Raw genomic sequence first — 21,379 nt, forward strand, 5'->3', positions numbered from 1 at the left:
TTCAACTGATTGGATGAAACTCACTCAAGTTATTAAGGATAACCCAATTTACTCAAAATCTATTTAAGTATTAATCCCATCTAAAAAAATACCTTCACAGCAACATCTGGACTGGTATTTGGCAAAAACTGGGTACCAGAGCCTTGCAAGTTGACATATAAAATTAACCATCACAACCATCAGCATTCTTTATTATGCCAGTTATTACAGCTACAATTCATTCAGCAACCGGAAGAGACATACTTTTAAATTTCTCTCTGAAATCCATCAAGCCAGCCCCTCTTCAAACTGTATGCAAATTTCTGTGTACTGAAATTTATATCAAATATCTGTTGGCCAGTTTCTTTTTTGGCTTGCGTATTAACCAGTAGTAGTTGATACAGCTTTCTGATCTCAACAGGGTGGCTTTTACTGCTTTGGCTATGTAATTCTGTTCACAAACACTTCTGGAGAAACTACAGCATAAGGTACTATTACATTCCACCAGCATGTATCGCTCATCAATTAAATTACCCCAGTTGCTTTGATACAGATAATTGCAATCCTTTTGTTTATAAATCTGTGTCTTGAATTAAATATTCATGGCATCTATACAGTGAACAAAAATACACGAAGTATTCCACCTCTGATAAAAGTTTAATCATGATCTGACAGCAGGGGCTTACAGAGAGCCCAGGGCAGCAATTGTGTGGTGTGATCTCCTCGCTGGTCAAAAGTAGGGGTGGCTTTCTTCACCTGGCCATCTGTGCCAGCCACGGCACTTCTCCACTGCCAGACCTCTCTCTCCCACCTTAACAACTTCCTTCTTCCGATTACTTACATTTTCTAAATGGCTATGGAAGTCTCGGACCAGGAACAAAGCTCCCAAGCGCTGGATTTGGAAGAGATAACTAGGAAAATTTCATTTCTTGACAAATGGAGGGAAATCTTTAGCTATCACGGGTAAGGTGTTCTCGTTTTCTCATTTCTCTAGAATGAGGGATTTTAGGTATTTAATGAGCTTTCCCCTTGCCACATGAGAAGTTTCCATTATAGGTTTACATTGAAAATGCTTCAGGTATAACTATTTGCAGAAAGAGACTTCTCGAGCAAGGTTTGGGATGAGGTAGGTTTGAGGGTATGAGGGCTGAATAGAGTGAGTAATTTTCTTGATGTTTTCTTTTTTCGTTTATAGGTTGGGAAGCAATAATCCAGCTCCTCAGGTAATTACTTTTCTCGAAGCCGGTGTGTTTTTGCTCTAGTTGCTTCTTCAAACGACCACAGTAGCAGCATCATGAGCATTTATTCTATGCACACAATGTCCTGTCATTCAGGCACCCGGCATTTAGTGTGGGAAAACAAAATCAGAAAGCCTATGGAAGATCTTTTCTTGTGCTTTCTTTTTTTATAAAGATCTCTTCCTACTTTTAAGGGCTACTTTTCATCATTAAAAGCACCATATGGTTATTATTTTAGAAAAAAGTAATATTAGAATCTAGAGTTCCTACACTGGTGAAGTAATGCTATATATTCTGACCAAGTGCTTCAGTGTCCCTGAAGAAAAGTAGTTTCGAAAAAAAGGGAAAAAAAGAAAATACTTGTCTTTATTCAGCTTTTGAGAAATCGTTTTCCTTCACCATTTTTAAATAAGGGAAAGATGACTGAATTCTGGTGTTAAAAAGGTATTTTAAAATCTGTAATACAATATGAGATAAAAGATGTTTGTATCTCATGTCACCTGAAATAGACTTTGTATTTCAGGTACTAATTCAATCATTGAACAAACACAGCTCAAAATATTAAGGTGATTTTCAGTAGTCTATGATATGGATCAAACAATTGCATTATTAATATTTTAACAACATAACACTAAAGCATCTTGCCCCAGGTAACCTGTGATCAAACCCTTTATTTGTGCTAAATCTCTCTTAACCATAGATAGTCTAAATTAGAATCAGGGAGATAATGCTTCTATTTCAGTGCTAAAAGTATTAAATGGAGATAGCTACCATTTGGGGAAATAGAATACTCAAACGATAAAACAATCTTTGAAAGGAAAAAAATAAATAAATGTCAGGTTATGCCTTACACAGGTGGGGGAAACCTGCTGCCACAAATGTAAAGATTTTCCCTTTGATTTACAAAATGCTTTTTATCCCATCAGTAGTCTGTGACTTGGATGCTGTGTTTCTGAGATAAGAAAGCATCTTCGCCTCTAGTGATCCAGAAAAACTAAGACGGCACATTCCTTCATGTTTCAGCTACCAATAGGGCAGATTTGTTTCATGACATTAGTATAGAAGTTAAGTAAATTGGAAGAAGAGTTGATACTAACTTATATTAAAATGTCATAAAATCAGTCAAGAAAAGTAAAAATAGATTTTTTTTCTTAAAGATGGGGAGTGTGGATTTTTAAAAGAAAATTATTATACTCACTTATTGGCGAACAGGAATCTGAGAGAATTAAAAGGAGATAACCTGACTTCATTTATTGGCCAGTTAACAACATAATGCAAAATACCTCATAGAGACCTGAAAGATTCATTCACTGTTTATAAAATGCTGTCTTCTCAAAACAAGAGACAGTGACATTTACATTCTTCTCTAAACATAATTTCAAGTCAAGGTCTTGATAGCATTAATTATGTTTCCATAGTTACATTTAACCTCTTCAAGTCACATAAAACTTACGAGAAACCCCTTTGACACAGACACTGGGATTTTTCTGCCTCTTTTATTGCTATTTATCACAATTTTCAGACATCTTTAAAAGGGTGATAACATTTCTGGAAAAAAATATTTCAGAGAGAAAGAAAGAAAAGGGGGGGAAAGGTCACCACAGCTCTCTCTGTTTGCTTTGTTTTTTGGTGGTGGCATTTTACACAGAATCGTGAAGGCAATTGTATATCTGCTGATGAAAGTGAAGATGGAACAGGAATACCTCAGCCCAAAGGACAAGGACATTTGCCATCCAGTAGCCTTTGTTCTATTCCCAACCCCTCTATCATCTCCTCAAAATCAGGCGGCTTTCCTATCTCCCTAGCAATGGCCACGGTAAGTATAGCTTGTCAATTAAACATGAAACGAAACGTAATCTTCCCCAAACAACAAGGCTGGAGAATCTTATCTGCTGTCATGTGAGAGTATTATTGAAGATAAGACTACAGATGGTTGTTATTGGTAAAAGGAGAATATAATTTAAATGATTTATTTATGGGATTTTTCAAGGACACTGGTGACGTTACAGTCTTTTCCTCCCAAACTCCGAGAGAGTCTCTCTTTATTCACTTCCTCAGTTTACGATAGTTAAATTTGAAGGAGTAAGAGAGTCAAATTCAAATAATTCACTATATAAGGTAGGTCAGATGCCTGCAAACAGGGAAAACCATGTAGACGCAAGAAGGTGATCTCAGGAAAGAAAGGTTTTCTGGGGCTGCCAACTAATATGCAGATTTGAAAAGCACCTGATATTTGAGGACCCAAATAGATCTGGAAGCTTCCGGTTCCAGGGACCATTTGCTCAATTCAAAACTTGACCAGGGAGGGGGCACAGGGCTGAGGCAGAGACCCAGCCAGGAGGCAAAATCAGCAGCATCTCATTGGATCAAACAGGATACGGCTGGAGGCAAGGCCTCGGCAAATGTCCAAAGGATCAGCTGTTTTATTCAAAGAGGCAAGCCTGGGAACTGGGGACGCTTAGCCAGGGTCGAGCCAGGCAAACAGTACCGGCTAGGGTGAGAGATCCCTCCAATTACACTGCCTTCCAATACAGCTCCCACTTTCACTTCATTCCCCAGCCCAACCTTCACACTACATTCTAGAGTCTCTTCTGGGGTCCTAAGAACAAGAGGACATGCTGCCCTACCCCTGGGCGTGTGTACAGAAACCACCTGGGGCCAGCCTGGTCACCTGGGCAAAGACCCACAACACTTCCTTGCAGTTAGGCCCACCGTGTGCTTACGGCTGCTCAGTCTGTGCTCCACACACAGGGTCCCTGCTGAGGGGTCAGGGGACTGGAAGCCCCTCTGGGGAAACCACACAGTCTCCATCTGCTTTTTGTGGCACGGAGGCCCAGCGGGTCCTGATGCAGTATTTCCTACTCTCAATACAGCCTTTCCTTAAGCTCCCCAGATAGAGCATCATCAGGGACTATAGCCCCCCAAATTCTTTCTTGATCACAAATATCCTCCTCATAGGCTTCACCGAGCAACTCTCTACTGTCACATTTGCAGTACGAATGTACTGGGAGGGCCACCTGCTCTTTCTCATTGTCAAAAATCTTTCTGCCTCAGAAACCATCCCTCTTTTGCTCAAATGCCAGATGTCACAGGAAGATGGGACAGTGGGCTCTCATAAGATGCTGCACTTTGCTCATTGGCCCCACAGCCCCTGGACGGGGTCTTCACTTGTGTCTTAGGTACCTTCTGGGTAGTGAACACAGGTGAGGAGTCCCAGTCTCAGTGGTTATATGGCCACACTGTGCTACAGGACCAAAGTCGGAGCAACTGTCTCTATTTTACTGGACAAGGTAATGTTTTTAATGACAAATCTCTAATAAAAATGCATTATTTATCTCTGAAGTAAACTTCTATGGAGAATGTCACCTTACAATTTATACGTGTCTGGAAATAGCTACCTTTTGTATGACAAAGAGAGAAAACTAAGATTCTATCTTGGTGTTTGCCAATACCAAGAAATCTTTCCTCACCTACCTTTTTGTACTCTCTGGATTTTGAACCAAGTGAATGTACAATCTATTTTTTAAATACACACATACAAATTTTAAAAAATCGAAGAAAGCATTCACAGATGTTTCCAAAGTCTTCTAGTCTCTCTCTATATTGTAGAGGCAGCAGAGCCTGGGTCTGAGTTCTCCCACTTCTCTACAGACACAAACGTGGTGCAATTGGAGACCTCCCCAATGACTTTTCCAAGGTAATTCTCTCCCTTTGGAAAAGGCTGGGAGACAAAAGAATCAGAACACTGTAGCCTGAAATGAGTTGATGGAGTCTTAAGGAAGTCCCAGAGGAGAGGTAATTGATTTTTCTTAAAAAGAAAAGAAAAGAAAAGAATTTGGTCTTATTCCCATTATGTGGGCCAGATGATAGTGTGTCCTTTACACAGCAGTAGCATTAATTAAACACACCCTAGGAGTTCAAGATGATGAGCCTTGGGAATCTGAATATGTGTGTTCCAGGACGCGGTTCAGAAGCTTGACCAATTCTAATCGACGTTTTGGCAGTGCAGCCACCTGGCAAATTATCAGAGCTATTGCGTCCTAATATTCACAAATGTATTTTGTTATTCTGCTGTTCTCTTTCCCCTTTCTGTTTGAAGTAGAGATGGGACGGATTTCCTGACATTGGCACACACTTTTTGCTGGGAATCTGCTGAGAAAGTAGGGGACGGGTGAAGCACCCCACATACCCTTGCTCTCCCCAGCTCTCCTGCTTCTCACCTTTTTGTTGCCCTGTTTCCAATACTAGACTTCTTCCTCCCCACAAGCTAACATCTTATAATGTGTGCCATCAAGGCTGCTGGCCCAGGTGAGACTGGACAAGGTGAGTGTCAGACTGTGCTCTTCCACCAGCCTCACCCAGGTGTCTTCCCTCCCTCCAGCAGCAGTTTCCCGTTGTCCTTCTCCAGGACCAGCCTGGAACACACCCCTGCAGTCCCAGAGCCTCTTTCATCAGCAATCAATAAACAACCCCCTGGGGTATTGGCAATACCACTCAGCATGATCATATTAGCAATGTACAACTGGGAGATCCAAATATTCTGGGGGAGACCCATATGAAGCTGTAACAGAGGATGACAGGCAACGGGGTGGCGCTGGGGAGCAGGAAGCACATCCCGGTATCCCCAGCATAAGGCCTGGCTGATAGATGAGCCTCAGGAGATGTTTACTTAGTTCATTAATGCACTGCTCCGGGCAATCCATAGAGAGGCAGCTTAGCAAGGGGTAGTGGGTATCACTCGTGTGCCCTTTCAGATATGCCCTCTACCGTCTCCACCCTGCTTTCTGCCCGGGAGACTGACCTGGAGGGACTCCATCAATAGGGCTCCCTCCTCCTCTGGCTTCCTATTGAGTCTGACCAATGGGAGCCCTGGCAGGAGACTGGAGAAAGGGAAGGCAATGAAGTCAGGTTGTGCATAGCTGGCTGGATCCCTCTCTGATGCAGTCCTCTCCCCCGGACGTTCTCCTTCCTGGTTCAGGTCACCACTCCTTCCCCGCCCTTTCACGTCTAGGGGACGTGACAACTTCTGGCTGTAGCAATTGTGGTTCCCCATATATAGCCCAATCTTTGTAAACAGTCCTGGTAGTAAACTTTCCTTAAGTTACTTATCCTGACTTGAGAGTACCACCCATTTCCTGCTGGGATCCTGACTAATGCAAGTTGATTTGGGTCCTGGCACTGCCATTTACTAAGTATGTGACCTTGGACTTACCACTTAACTGCTCTGGGCTTCAAGTCCTTTAGCTGTAAGATTAAAGGGCTGAATTAGATTTTCTTTTTTAAATTCAACAAATACTTATTGCGAGCTGCTATGTACCAGGCACTACTCCAGAAGCTGACAAATCCATGGTGACCACACTCTAGCCAAGAGCCTACCACTCCACTTGATGGGCTAGAAAAGAAATGTCTTCTCAGGGCTCACAATTCTAAATCTCTGATTCCATGATGGTCCACTAATTTTTAAGGCAAGAAAAGATTAAGGAAGACACTTGAAAGGGAACTACTCTACTTCAAGTTGGGTGGTGAGGGTGGGGTAGAAGAGGGCTGGATGGGGCCATGTGGTCACAGGGAAACGCTAAGCCCAGGGACAAGAGACAAAGCAGTTGGGGTAAGGTAATTAACCCTGTTGGGAAGAATGACCAGGACCTCAGTTGTGTGTCTGTGTGTGTCTGTGTGTGTGTAATGATCATCGTTATTATCATCACAGCAACCAGAAAAGAGGTAGTCATTATCATCCTGGAAAACTAACAAAGTGAAAAGAGAAAAATTGTAAATGATGCTTGATTCTATTAAATAATAATGATCATTACAGTCATTTATTAGGACCATTTACCATTTGTGTCTAGTTACCAGGCAGCACAACAACATATGCTAATCATTGAATGTGTCAGGTCTATCTTGTTACACATTCTATCCGATCTGAAAGTCAATGTCACATAGTAAGATGAGACATTGTCCGGTGGGGCCTGCTGCCCCTTTGTGGTAGGCCTCCCTGAGGTGCATCTGGACGGTGACACTCCCTTGGTTGGAGGTGGCCGTCGGTCACACAAACAGGAGATGAGATGTTTGCTTGCAGAATTTTTCTGATTGAATTTGTATGCTAAGTCTTCTCAGTCTCAACCGTCTTAATCTCTCCTTCATGCACGGCTTCTCCTCCCTTATTCCTGCCCATCTCTGGTCTCTTCCCATCTGTGTTAGGTCTTTCTTCCCCTACAACACAAGATGTGCCAGTGTAGACAGGCTGTGTTTTCAAAAAGGCAATAACACTCTGCATTTATGCAGCATTTACAGGTCCCAAAGCCCTTTTCCGTACTTCTCCTTCCAGGATAGTGATGATGTGGACCGAGCAAGAATTCTCCCCCTTGAAGGATAAGCAAATAACGTGTTAGAGAGGCTGGGCAAGCTGCTCAAGTTCATGTGGTTAGAAAGGATCATCACTGGAGCTTCTCAACACTGGAGTCGGGAGTGGTCAGCCTTTCTTCTGTGCTGGGCAGCCTTGATGTCAGGGAAACGCTTTCGGGCATTTTTAGTCCTCTGCTGGGGATGTCCTGGGTGGTGGCCCTCTTTGGCCATGGTACACACCATGTCTGTTTTCCGAGAGCAGCCTCTGTGCCTGTCTGCTCCCTCTTCTGATTTGTCATTGCCCTGAGACTCCAGACAGGTCATTTTCCCTGTGGAGAGGTCCAATTCCAGGCCTTTGTTCACAATGAAATGCACCTTCTTCTATTTCCTGTAAAGCCAATCTTCTCTTTTGAGGGTGGGAGCAGAGATGGCCAGTAAATAAACTCCAGCCATGGAACCAGACCCTGGTCCGATGAGGGGAAGCATGCTTCTCCTGCATCTGTCCTTAGAAACACAAGGGCCGGCTCCGTCCAAAGCTGGGAGGAGGTACCATGGCGCCGGAGCAATTGGAATCCATGTTCCTTTTGTCTACACGCTTCTGCTGGCTCCAAATGCTACGATCAGTCCCAAGGTACTTTCCAGTCCAAAGATTCTATTTTCTTCCTGCTCCGTGGCCCCAGCGCGCGCACACACACACACACACACACACACACACACACACACAGTGTTCCAGTCTCACTGAACTGCTCCCCGTCCCTGGGCACCCTAAATCTTTCTCTTTGCACTACCGGCAGGCAGTAGGCCCTCTGTGCTCTGTCCCAGAGAGTGGGACATGTGCCTCTGCTAGAGTGTGGGGCTGCTTTCAGGGACATGTTGCTCAGTAACTTAATAAATCACCTGAGTCACCTCCTGGGAAAGTTAGCCCCTCATCCAGTCTGGCAAGCCAGGGAGAAAGACTCCGGGTAGAACGCGTTCACACCTCTTTAACACTTCTCACCTCCTGTCTTAATTCAAAAGAGTGTGAGCACTCAGAATTTTACCAGCAACAGTTTCTAGCCATAATTCAACAGCATCATTTTATTTCCATTATTTTTTAAATCATGTTTGGCAGGTGGTTTTGATTCCCATTTAAGGAGGTGATGTGAAATGTCCATTTCAAATAAATGTTTTCTAAGTTATAAACGAGTGGCCCAAGCTACTGAAAAATATTAATTAAATGATGATTGGCACATGAAAATGACAGCAGTCATAGGATGGCACATACAGGATTGAAGCTGGGGAGGCAGGGCAGGGGCGCTGGAATGGGCACAAATCCCAGCTGAGCTCCCACTAGCCCGGCGACCTCAGGCAACACCTCTCTGTAGAAGGAGGATAATAACAGTAACTGCCTCACAGAATTACATTCACGGAATGAGCATAAAGCACTTAGCCCAGCACCTGGGGCATAGCAAATGCTCAATGAATGCTATGCCATTTGCCAGCCTAGTTCAAATGCCGCTTTTCCCATGAAGCCTTCCTGAGTCCTTCAGTCAAAAGTTCTCTCTCCTTCCTCTGTTCTCTCACAGCGCTTTGTCCTTGACTTATAGAACTTCACACATTCTTCTTGCACATAGTTGTGGGGTATTTGACTTTCTACATACCTATATCCCGCACAGGACCTAGCACATGCTGAATGATTAACTACGTCTCTGATTATGAGTGGATTCATTACTATTGATGAGTTTGATATTTAAAGACTCGTTCCCATTTTTCTGAGAAACTCTAAAAGATTGTCCCCAATCTCAACATGCTGTAGAGTATCCTGGAAAACCTTAAAGATTCTGCGGTAAGAGAATAGAGAATGCTTGTTTAATATCAGTTAAACCTCTACTGTACCCAGAGTCGAGTCTATTCCTTTTTTCCGGAGCACGTCATGGAAATAGGGACAGAGTAGCAGCCATCGTGGGCTACAGGGGGGTAAAGGAGATGGCTAGCAATGAAAGGTGAGCTAGACACAAGGGACAAAAATCAGATAGGGACAAGGTGTGGGGCTGACACTGAGCCTTCGCAATAAAATACCCTAAGGGAGCCTATGTGACTCTTTTGCACAAGACGTTACCAGTAAAGGAGTGAAATGCAATCACACATAAACCTGAGTGGGGGAAGGGCACAGGCCGCCTGCATCATTTCACCACCTTACTGCAGGTTGCTTAATGCGGAACGTGTGTGGGAAGAGTGATCTTCGTTTGAACCATCTATTTTATTTCCCCGCTGCAGAAGCTGCGGGAGAGCCTCTTTGGAAATACTGTCCATGTCTTCAGCCAGGAATGGAAAAAGGCCTGTTTCAGGTTCCATGCTCCTTTTTCTGACCTGGCTTTTGCTTTGGAAGTGGGAAAGGTAACAGCAGGCGATAATTTTTTTAAATCCTAATCCCATATTCTCTACGCATGTTTCCTTCCATCCTCATCCATGTGAATGTACGTCTTCATTGTAAGCACTTGTAGAAACATCTTGGTAATTTAAAATTTACCCTTAAATGATAACAGACTGTCGGGGTTGCAACAAAGACTCAAACTCCTGTTTCTCCTCCTGCCCCACCCCCACCCTCTAAACGCTAGTTTTCCTGGCTCTTCTCTCCAAGTCCTAAATATCCCTGAGGATTTAGAGGCAGGAGAAGATCTAAGAGTTTCTTTCTAGTGTGTTTAAAACCTCAATAGTTCATGTCATTGATCACCAGTCACACAGAATTTCGAGAGCTAGCCATCTAGTTTCTTACCTCCTGCAAATCTAAACGTTGGATGTGAAGCCAGGGCATGGTGGAGGAGGACACGTACCCCCAGGTGCCAGTCTTGGGGCTCCACAAGAAGCTGGTCACTGCAGGTTCTAGCCAGCCAGGGCCCACAGGGAGGGATGGCACATGTGCAGCTCAGTGTCCCTTACTGAGCCTCGTACGCTGTACGCGGTGGGGACAGGGGAGTTGAAAAGACTGCAGGGAAGAATAGATCATGACATCTATTTGCAGGAGTTCTCTTGTGTAATGTTAGCCCTGAGAGGTTCCATTGCAATTGTAGGCCCTGCTCCCAGCTTTTTCCTGCCTCACCATTCATCCTTCCCTTTTCAGGGAGGTGCCCGAAGCATCCAGATGGCTGTACAAGGATTCATCATCAAATACTTGTTGTTTACAAGGGAGGGAAAAGACTGTAACTTCCACCGGTAAGAGGCCTCAGAGAAAGAGCTATTCATTTCATGAGAACCTTTATATGCTAAATAATTACAAGGGAGAATCCCTGGGATCTCCTCAGGAAGGGGACTTGCTCATAAGATAGAAATGGGTCTTGTTCTCCCAGGGGGGCTGGATTTCGTGACTGAGGAGGGCTCTCCTGGACTCACTCTCAAAGTTCAGTTGCAGAATAATGTTGACGGTTTTTATGAAGCTCTGCTGCAGACCACCGTGTCAGGGAAAATTAAGAAACAGGTCTCAGGGGGGCTTTCTTGATAATATTTTATGGGAAGCCCCAACCTAGCAATTCCATGAAGGAACAAAAGGGAGATGAAAATGGACTGTATGATCTTGGAGATGAAAAACCTGCTAAATGAAGGATTAATCTTTCTATTTCATGAGGCTAAAAAAGTACAGTATTTGGTAGTTGTCTACTTGAAAAATCAGTTCAAATTACTTTACTCTTAGATGTTAACAAACCCCTGTGCAAAACTCTATGCTTGGTATTAGAAAAATTATAAATAAGTAAATGGCATCTGTCTGCCTTCAGGCAGGATAAGTTATCACCCCAAACTGAATCTAAACATATAATATATTCTAAGGTCATGAATTGCCAGTTTCCTCAGAAGCAGAGCCAGAGATGGGAATTCTTTACACAAGTGGTTTGTGAGGGGAATGCGCCCAGGAGAAACCTGTGAGAGAGTGAGGGAAGCAGGATAGAGAAAGAGAAGCTAAGGAAGAAAGTGGGTTTTGGAGAAGGCTAGCCTCAGCCAGATCTGGGGGAACTCGGGGGTGTCATTACCCCATCTTCCGATAAGGGAGCAGGGCCTTAGTACCTCCCACCCAGGTCAGGCATGGCTGCAGGCCGTCCTTCAGGAAGGGACATAAGTCCTAGTAACTTCTGGACCAGTTGCCTCCAGTTGTTCAGAGAAAGTTGAAAAGTAGGAGCCAGTAGCAGCAGTACCTGAAGCAGCTAGGGGACACGTCCACCAGCAAAGAAAAGGGATCCCTGGGAATTGAGATGGAACACATACAGTATTTGCTACAAGAATGTAAAGCATTTAGCACAGTCCCTGGCATGTGGCAAATACTAAATACATGGTAATGAGTAACCGCTGTTATAGACCTGCCCTATGAAGCCTTCCAGAACATTCCCAGCCACAAGTTCTCTCTCTACTCTAACAGCACTTTGATTTATTCTCATCTGCCTTGTACTAAGGTCTTGGAGTATTAGGCTCCTTGATACTCATTTCTGTATCACCACGGAATTAGATGGATTCCACAAATCAATGTATCAATGCTAAATACGGGGGAAACAAGCACAGTGAAGATCTACCACATAAAGACTGGTCCCCATTTCCTGGGAGGAATGACAGCCTGGGATTATTACCCGATAAGGGACTCACGAGCTAGACTGCCTGCATTCAAATCACTACTCTGTCACTTTAAAGATGAATGACCAGCAGCAAATTATTCAACTTCTCTGTCTTACTTTCTTCACTTTAAAATGGGAGTGATAATAGTATCTAGCTCACAGGCCGTTGTGAGGATTGAATGAGCAGAGATGTGTGAAGCGCTCAGGACCAGGCTGGGCGCAGTGAGTGCCGGGTGAGTGTAAGCGACAGGTTAGGAAGGTCACCTTGAAGTAGGGCCCCAGTGATGCCTGGATGCCATCAGCCAGAAAACACAGGTGTGACGTGCCCATGACAGATGGACAAGTGCATGAGAAAAGGCAGGGAGGTAGAATGTGGAAAATAAGTTCAGGGCACTGACTGGTCAACCTGGGGCAAAGGGTTTGTAAAACGGAAACCAGGGAGATAAAACTGGAAGGATTGCTTGGGGTTGCACATGGAAAGGGCCTGTGTTATTGGGTTAAAGAGCTTGGATCAATCTGCTGACATTCAGGAAAGGGGACAGGGGTGGGACTCAACGGGGGCATTAATATAATACACAGAGTAGGAATGGCTGAGATCACCAAGAGAATCATACACTGCTGTAAGGATGCCAGTTCCAGTGACAGCAGAGAGGACAAGGCCCCCCACAACATTCTCACAGGGTAGGTTGAGGAAGGAACCTGTATTCAGAAGGATTCATAAAAGTGGAGGCCCCAGCACTCGGCTCGATGACAGTCCATTCCAATGTTGTTCTCCCACGTCCTGCTTTGTAGTTTAGTTGCAATAAGCAAGCAGGAGCAGGAGAGGGCCCTCGCTGCCGTGCTCGCTGACATCCTGTGGGCTGCGGGAGAAGCTCAGAAGGCCACCCTCTGTCTTGTCACTGAGGAGACTTACGTCGCCTCAACTGCTGACCACTCTAGAGACGATTTCACGGAGCGGGTGAGTGCATTCCTACCCATCTTGCCCAATAAAGGACCAATGAAGCCCGAGTGAGCACTAACTGGAGGGGAAGCCCTATCAATGGTCCTGTAAGGCTCTAATGTGATCAAAAAGGCACCTTCCAAACTGCCAAGAACCAAGGGCTGGAAGTAATCCAAGCAGCCAAAATTGAAAATCCTACTACAAATTGACCATGATCAAAAATATCTCATACCTGAAATAATCATAAACTGCATTTCCATGCCCACTGTCTTAAACATAGCTAAATTCTATCTATTCTGGAAAAAAAAAATCTGTGTATGGTTTTACCGCTCAAGATATCATATTGATTGAAAACTGAGGGATGTAATAGTGAGGCTGAGAGCCGCCCAGTTTTACCATGTATGTTTTACATGGCCTTGTGTAAGATAATACGTCCGTATTTAGTAATGTGATTTTGCAATGAAACAAAAAATCTTCCTTGAGGTGGTAACAGTGAGTTGACATCTTATAAATGTAACTTTCATCTTCCTTTTCATTTTTATCTTCTATGCCTGATTCATAGCTCCAGCTGTTTGAATTTTTAAAGAAAGAAGCCACTGAGAAATTCATCTATGATCATTTACAACGTGTAAGTGTTTAAGTGTTGAGATAATTCCTTTATGTTGAACTGATCTTACAGGAATCACCTTTCTTTTATAAGGTGTATTTTTAATGATGCTTGTTAAGAAAACCAGGTCATTTTGAGGGCGAAGAAAGGGCAGAATGAGAGAAAGAGAAGCCCGCCTCTCCCTCTCTGCAACCTGGAAAGAGGTAGATCACACACAGACCAGTCACAAATGCTGCCTTCTTCTGGCTAATCAAACCCAGAGAATAATACTGTAGGGGTCATATACCAAGATTTCTTTTGTGGGAAGAGAAAATGTTAAGGAAGTTTTCCCTTATCTAATGAATAAAACACAAAAATGGTAGACAACTAAGGCAGTAGTCTAAGTTGCCAAAATGACCATTCACACTGATTCTAAGGAAATGATTTCCGCTCTGAAAAAGGTGGCTCTGTTTCACCTCTTCTATCAGCACCTTCCACACAATGTCCTCTCCTGAAGTGATTCTTCCCCACCCCCAGGTGGGGAGGGGACTAAGTAGTGGACAGTAATGGTTGAAAACGGAAAGTGCTTTTGTAGAGATTCCTCTGTGGAGAAAAGAATGAAAATTGATTTTCTAAAGAATCAGGACTCTACAATGTGAAAGTAGAGGATAATTAGCAGGGTAACCATGAAGCCATACAATTTGGATTATATGGAAGGGGAAATGTGATCCATGAAAATCACTGCTCCATTCCTTTCAAAGGCCACAGAGGCAGAAAACTTGGGCATGAGTCCTCAGCCACACTGACTGTATGATCTTGGTTAAACTTGGTTCCCTTGGCCTACCTCTCCAATCATCTCATGGCTCAATGTCACAGGCAAAAGAATCATCCCCCCAAAGCTGTCCATACCTTACCCCCTGGAACCTGTGAATGTTACATTCATGGCCAATGGGAATTAAGGTTGCTAAGCATCATCTGCTTAGGTTGATGACGCTTAGCAACCTAATTCCCATTGGCCATAAAGGTTGCTAGAGAGATGATGTTGGATTATGCAGGTGGGCCCAATGTAAGCACAAGGGTCCTTAAATGGGAAGAGGAAGGCAGAAGAGAGGGGAAGAGGGATGTGATGTAAGAAGAGTGTCACCACTGTTATGGCTTTGAAGATGGAGATCCATGAACCAAGGAATGTGGGCAGGGCCACAAGAAGCTGGAAAGAGAAAGGAAAAGATTCTCCCCTAAAGCCTCCAGAAGGAATGCAGGTCTGCTGATATCTTGATTTTAGTCCAGTAAGACCTATTGCAGACTTCTGATCTCCAGAACTATGAGATAATAAGTCTGTATTATTTAAGCTACTGAATTTACTGCAATTTGTTATAACAGTAATATGAAACTAATAAAACCTGTATGACAGATTTTATATACTTGAGATGAAATGTTACACTAGAAGCCTGCTCACAGACTCTTTGCTGTGGGTGGGAGATGTTTAATGAGGTTACATAGAGAGGAACCAAGGAAGAAATGACCCTTCCAGTTAAAAGAGGCAAACCCTTCCCTCTCTGTCTTCCATCTCTTCAACTCAGACCTGGGAGAGTCCGATTCAATAGGAAGGACCCTCACATCTGTAAGGGATTCTTAAAAGTTGAGAATCAGAGGATCAGAGGGGAATCTACACACATGCTTCTCCCATCAAATACTAAGAGTAGGGTTAGAAGAAATCAGAAAGGCCCTAAGCAGAAGCAGATGGACAGCACATGTGGGTTTGGCCCAAGAGCTACCTGTGTCAAGTAGACCCAAGCTGACCTTGACCATAGCCACACTGGGGAAGGATTGGCACCATTTCCTGAACAACGAGGGACTCGATGCATATACATCATAAAGGGCCCTCCCTGACCAGGGGTTGCACACTGTGATCAGGTCTGGTTCAGACCTTTCCCAACCCGTATTCACCATCAAAATGCACCAGTCCTATGTCCCATCTTAAAGCATAGGTCTCAAGGTAGAGGTCAGAGGGCTGGCTATATGTAAGCAGTCGACCTATTGTTATAGATTGAATTGCATCCCCCCAAAAAGATATGTTCAAGTCCTAACCCCCAGTACCTGTGAATGTGCTCTGATTTAGGCTCTTTGCAGATGCAATCAAGTTAAGATAAGGTCATGCTGGATTTGGGTGTGTCCTAACCCAGTGACTGGTATAATGAAGTCAGAGACTGAGATGATGCGTCTCCCAAACCAAGGGCCACCAGGGATTGCCAGCAGCCACCAAAAGCTCAGAAGATCAAGGAAAGACACTCCCCTAGGGGCTGTAGGGAGAGCATGGCCCTCTTCTGACACCTTGATTTCAGACTGCTGACCCCCAGAACTGTAAGAGAATAAATTCCTATTGTTTTAAGCCATTCAAATTTCTGGTAATTTGTTACAGCAGCCTATGACCCACACGGTGTTCATTTGTTTTTTGAGTCTGTGACAGTCAAAACCAATCAGGAAATTCCACATAAAAACCTGGATATTTAGCTTTTCCCCTCAAAATGAGAAAACCTGGCTGCACTAGACCTATATATAATTTGGCGTGTCCTCAATTAGCTGAATGTGACTCCCATTAGACAACTTGTGACAGACAGGCTGAATGATGGCACCTAACTGGTCAAAGGGACTTGGCAGATGTGATTAAGTTAAAGATTTTGACATGGGGAGATTATCCTGGTTTATCCTGGTGGGCTTAACTAATCATAGGGGTTTTATAAGGGAAATAGGATGGCGGGAGAGTCAGCAAGAGATGTGATACCGGAAGCAGGGGGAGAAGAGGCTGTGATGTGGGAATCACATGCCAAGGAACGAGGACAGCTTCTATTAGGTTGTTGCAAAAATAATTGTGGTTTAAAAGATTAAAAACAACTGCAAAAACCACAATTACTTTTGCACCAACCTAATAGTAGCTGGAAAAGGCAAGGAAACAGAGTGTCCTATAAAGACTCCAGAAGGAACACACACTTGCCAGCAGTTTGGATTAAGCCCAGTGACACCCATGGTGGACTTGTAACCTCCAGAACTGCAGGATAATGAAACCGTGTTGTTTTAAGCTCCCAAGTCTCTGGTAATTGGCTACTTCAGTGATAGGGCACTAATACACAAGAGTTTTTCAGTTGCCTCAGGTCCCACCTCTTCCCATTTCTCTCACACCCTGCAGTAACCCATTTGGGTTGCTGTCTGGCTCCCATGGCACTGGAATTTGCCTGGCACTGGTTCCTATGGCATAGGAATTTGGTTTCCCACCTGAGAGTCCTGCCCCTGCCATGTCAGAGATAGCAAAGGGGACAAATGAATCCATAAATGCATTTTAGCAGAAGCTTTCCTGATACAATGCTTCTAGAGGGGAGATGTTAGCCCTGGGCACCTCGAAAGTCAGCCAAGGAGCTTCTTTTCAGCAGGTAGAGTTTTGACAGAAAACTAAGATAAGGCAAACCTATGAGAAGCGCTGCATGGTTGTTGGTTAATTTGGATTTAATCCTGGAGATCCCAGGGTACCTTCAGAAAGTTCTGAGTAGAAAAGTAACCTAACCAAGAAAACAGAGGAGAAGCACCTCAGAGAGGAACAGGTACTAATTTTACTGAGGATCTAGCCTGTTCCAAGAACCCAGGTAGGTATTGTGCACGGTGTCATTCCACTTTTGCAATCAACGTGGGGAAAGGGTATTATCTGCAATTGCATATGAGGAGATTGAAACTCAAAGAAGACAGTAGATAAGAGTTAATAAGCAGTAGAACTGGTTTGGAACCTAGGTCTGTATGACTCCAAAGCTATTTCCAGAAAGCCTCTCTGCTCCCCTAAGTTTAATGGGCCACCAGGAAGAACGCACTGACTGAGGAGAGGCTGAGTAAGGGGGCCCAGCCAAGAGCAGCAGTGGGGTCTGGGCTAGGATAGATGCCGGAAAAATGAAGAGGAAAGATACACTGTGTCTTAGCCATGATTGGAAGAGAAGTCAGAGATAGACAGATAGACGTGGAGGAAAGAAACATAGGTTGAGAATCAAGAAAATGGTGGTACCAGTGGCAGGCCTGAAATAGGGAAGGAGAATGTATTTGAGTGAAGCTAGATCTAAGGAAACAGACAGCTCCAGCTGTCCTTCCAGGAGCTGGAAAATAAATCTCTCAGGCTGTAAATCCTTGAATTCATGCATAGCTGCACTGCTTTCAGGCAAACATGCTTTTCTTTTGTTTTCCATACAGTTCAAAGGGGAAGCAAGCCATGGTGTCATCCTGTTTCTTTACAGCCTGATCTTCTCCAGAACATTTGAAAGGTAAATTCTATAAATATTTGGGCATGTATTTCCTATAGCTCTGGGTCACATAAACCATGTTGGGAAACATTTTAATGCCCTATTGGAAGCACGAGTGCACTTCTTGTCCTAGTGGATGCTCTGCTGTTGATACATCTTTTTCTGTAGTCAGTTTGGCCATATCAATATGTGTCATCAAGAAAGTTTGAATCTGCCTTTTTGTTCCAGTAGTTGGTTTCTTCTTGTTGTAGTTATAAATATTGGCAGACAAGAGCAAAGCTTATTTGTACAATTTTCAGATAAAATATTTTACTATTGATATGCACAATAAAATACATCCACAAATACTTATTTTGTCCCTGTGATGTATAAAGCTCTGTCCTTGGCACTGTGGGAAATACAAATAAAAGAAGGTATGCAGGGTCTTTGACCTCCTGCAGGTTCTAGTCTGAGAAAGACAAGAGGTGCACAGAGCTACGGGGTGAGTCCCAGGTGGTACGTGATGTACCAAAGGACATATAAAGACAATGAGTCTTAGCGGATTCCAGAGGGGGAAGGGTCCCCAGTAGATAAGGTAGTCAAGGAAGGCTTCCTAGAGGAAATGGACTTTCTTCTGGGCTCTGAAAGAAAAGTCAGCTTTTGAGAATCAGAGAAAAATAGAGAGCCCCCAGAAGGGAAGGGCAGAATTAGAAGCCCTGAAGCCATGTTTCTGAAACTTGTCTTTTGTATATCACCATCACATTTTTATGGTCTACATTATTATTTGCTCAAGTTTTCTTTAAATTAACCCACATTCAAACATCAACTTCTTCCTAAACATTAATATCCTTTAAATCGTGTATTTGCTGCGCTAAAGAACAAATGTATTAAGTACATCTCTATAAACATCTTAAATGCTCCTCTCTATACCACCTCTAGTCATGCCGTACTTTAGGGAACACTGCCCTGAATTCTACCCGAAGCCACCAAGAACACAGCTCTCATAGCAGCACTCAGCACCTTTCTCTGGTTGACAGCAGAAGCCACATTTCACCTGACTTTAATATTGGCCAGGGTAGAAACGCACTCCTTGGTCTCTGATGAAACTGAAAAGGATGCCCTTCCATAGCCAAGACATGGGCTTAACTCCCAAGCTGGCATTTTCCATTTGAATGTCTGTTCAACTTTGCCTTGAGCCAGCACCCTCTAGAGTGGCCATGTGTCACCACCCTAAGCTAAGCATCCCTTGTCACTCTGAGCAGTTTGTCTCCTGAGCTCAGCATCAGAGCATACACACAAGAATTCTGATGTGTGAGTTCTGCAGCTTCTCCCTTCTCCCTCACCACTTATCACAGGCTTCCCCCAACTGTGTCCATAGCTTTCCCAGTCACCTATGCAGCCCCAGTCCCACGAGCTTTCCCCAGTGAGAGATGGAAACATGCAAGGCACTGGGGAGGGACAGTGGAGAGGGAGCCCATGTGACTGCTGCTTTGTGTTGGGGGGTGAGAGGAGGAGAGGCTGCAGGTTCCTGGTGCCATCATGGTCTCTGACCAAATATTGATGGCTTCTCCCATTCTGCAGGCTTCAGAATGACCTAGATGTCTCCACCGCTCATCTGTTACAACCAAACGCTGGAGGCTTTCTGTGCAGGCAGGTAGGTTGGACGACTGACTTTGTATTGTAGAATCTGAATTAAGTTTTGTTTTTTAATTAAATACATTATCTCTTAAGTGAAAGACTAAGATGCTACCCTGAGTCTGTTATCAGTTTCTACCTTCCAATTTCCATTATAGTCCTTTCTAGTTTACCTCTGAGAGCCCTACATCCCTGAGGTTCTAGAAACATTAGGGAATATCTTGCCAAGACCCAACAGAAATCCCTAATAGCTAAAAGAAAAGTACATAAAATCATCTTAGCTTCATGCTTCTTAAATCACAACCATGGAAACCAAAGTTTAAAAGAACGTAAAGGCAATAGGATCACAGTGGGACACGAGGGAAGTTATGGGGAGTGGCTCAAGAAAAGAAGTCAATCAATTATTGCTTTAACACTATCAAATGTTAAGACATATGTTTTTCTAGAATTATATATTGTGTGATTTCATTCTTTTCAGTAGATACGGTCATTTTAAAATGATTACTAAAAGAAAAAAGAAATTAAGTCCTTTTGTCATTGCTACCTAAAATGTAAACATTTATAAAAATATGTTATCTAGGCGGTTGTGAACATGATTTTAACTGGAAGAGCAAGTCCAAATGTCTTTAACGGCTGTCAAAACGGAAAGTCTCAGGAACTATTGCACGGAGTCCGGGCCCGCAGTGGCATAGGCTATTTGCAGTGGGGTAAGGACACCTCCCAGGATGACGGGCTTTCACAGGTGAGTGTGCTCTGATTCTCAACCACACCACCAGACTGGCAATATTTTGATTTTTTTTTAAGTCTCTATATTCAGGTAGTTCAAATATGAGCTTGCCTTTCCTGCTTTCCTGCAACCCTCCCACGCCCCACCCCAAACACACTGTACATGGAGACTTTCAGGTCTACATGGAAATATCCAACTCTACTTGCTTCATATTTTATTGTATATATTTTTATGTAGAGTATAGGTAACACATGTAGTGTGCAAATAATTTTTTTAAAAAACTCGAACTATACAGATAAAGGGGAAGTCCCCTTGCATGTCCGTCAGCTCCAGACCCCCTGCTCAGAAATCAGTACTGTCAGCAGCTGATGGGTATCTTCTCAATCCTTTATGCAAACAAATGCGCATAGTCTCTATTACCCAAAGACTTTCTTTAAAAATCACTGAAAAAAAAAGGGGAGCCCACTCAAGAAACTCCTTTGAAAAAGTTTTCCAGCTCAGGGGATTTACAACCTCTGACAACCACAATGCAGAATGTGCTGTTGAAAAGCACAACCAGAGAATTAAGTAAGATGAGATTCTGGAAAAAAAACAAACAGGAGAGACAATGAAGAAGCAAATATATTCACTCAAACCACAAATCAAAAATGCATCTGTGACATTTTCACAAAATTTTCACCCTAAAGCTCAGGAAGGCAAGGTAGATTCTGTGAAAAGCAACTACTTCTCTGGAGTGGCCTTGAGACGAGCTGGGACGCAGTCCAATGTGATGGTGACAAAAACCTCCAGGCCTCTCGGTTCCCAGCCTCTCCCAGCCACCAACACCAAATGAGTCCCCTGCGCCTGTCCTAGCCTTCCCTCTCCTTGCTCCAGCTCAAACTTTCTTTTGTGTACCCAGGGCTTCACAATTTGTAAGGTCCTTTTACATCCAGAGTTTCACCCATCTTTCCTCCTACTGTTGGCTCCAGCTACAATGTGTTATATGCAATCAGCGTCTCACAATACATACAAATCCTGCATGTGATGGCATCCGGACAATAGTGAGTTTCTATGCTAGAATGCGAATATTTTGTGTGCACACTTTTCTTAAAAGTGCTTGTTATTT

The 21,379-nt window shown here is 43.6% G+C and overlaps 1 protein-coding gene across 1 annotated transcript in view; it reads left to right on the forward strand.

Annotated features, from left to right (window-relative positions):
- The first annotated feature begins 764 nt into the window (after nucleotides 1–764).
- The window catches only part of MINDY4B (MINDY family member 4B), a 34,015-nt gene continuing 13,400 nt past the window's right edge, over nucleotides 765–21,379 (forward strand). The window contains exons 1-10 of the mRNA XM_019748820.2: nucleotides 765–942; nucleotides 1,175–1,202; nucleotides 2,866–3,033; nucleotides 9,816–9,935; nucleotides 10,660–10,751; nucleotides 12,926–13,091; nucleotides 13,636–13,701; nucleotides 17,884–17,954; nucleotides 19,494–19,566; nucleotides 20,128–20,289. Coding sequence (XP_019604379.2) covers nucleotides 830–942; nucleotides 1,175–1,202; nucleotides 2,866–3,033; nucleotides 9,816–9,935; nucleotides 10,660–10,751; nucleotides 12,926–13,091; nucleotides 13,636–13,701; nucleotides 17,884–17,954; nucleotides 19,494–19,566; nucleotides 20,128–20,289 — 1,059 coding nt within the window. The 5' untranslated portion in view covers nucleotides 765–829. The remainder of the gene's footprint in view (nucleotides 943–1,174; nucleotides 1,203–2,865; nucleotides 3,034–9,815; nucleotides 9,936–10,659; nucleotides 10,752–12,925; nucleotides 13,092–13,635; nucleotides 13,702–17,883; nucleotides 17,955–19,493; nucleotides 19,567–20,127; nucleotides 20,290–21,379) is intronic.

Source organism: Rhinolophus sinicus, linkage group LG01 (genome assembly GCF_036562045.2).
Source record: "Rhinolophus sinicus isolate RSC01 linkage group LG01, ASM3656204v1, whole genome shotgun sequence".
In the NCBI taxonomy this organism is placed as follows: Eukaryota; Metazoa; Chordata; class Mammalia; order Chiroptera; family Rhinolophidae; genus Rhinolophus; species Rhinolophus sinicus.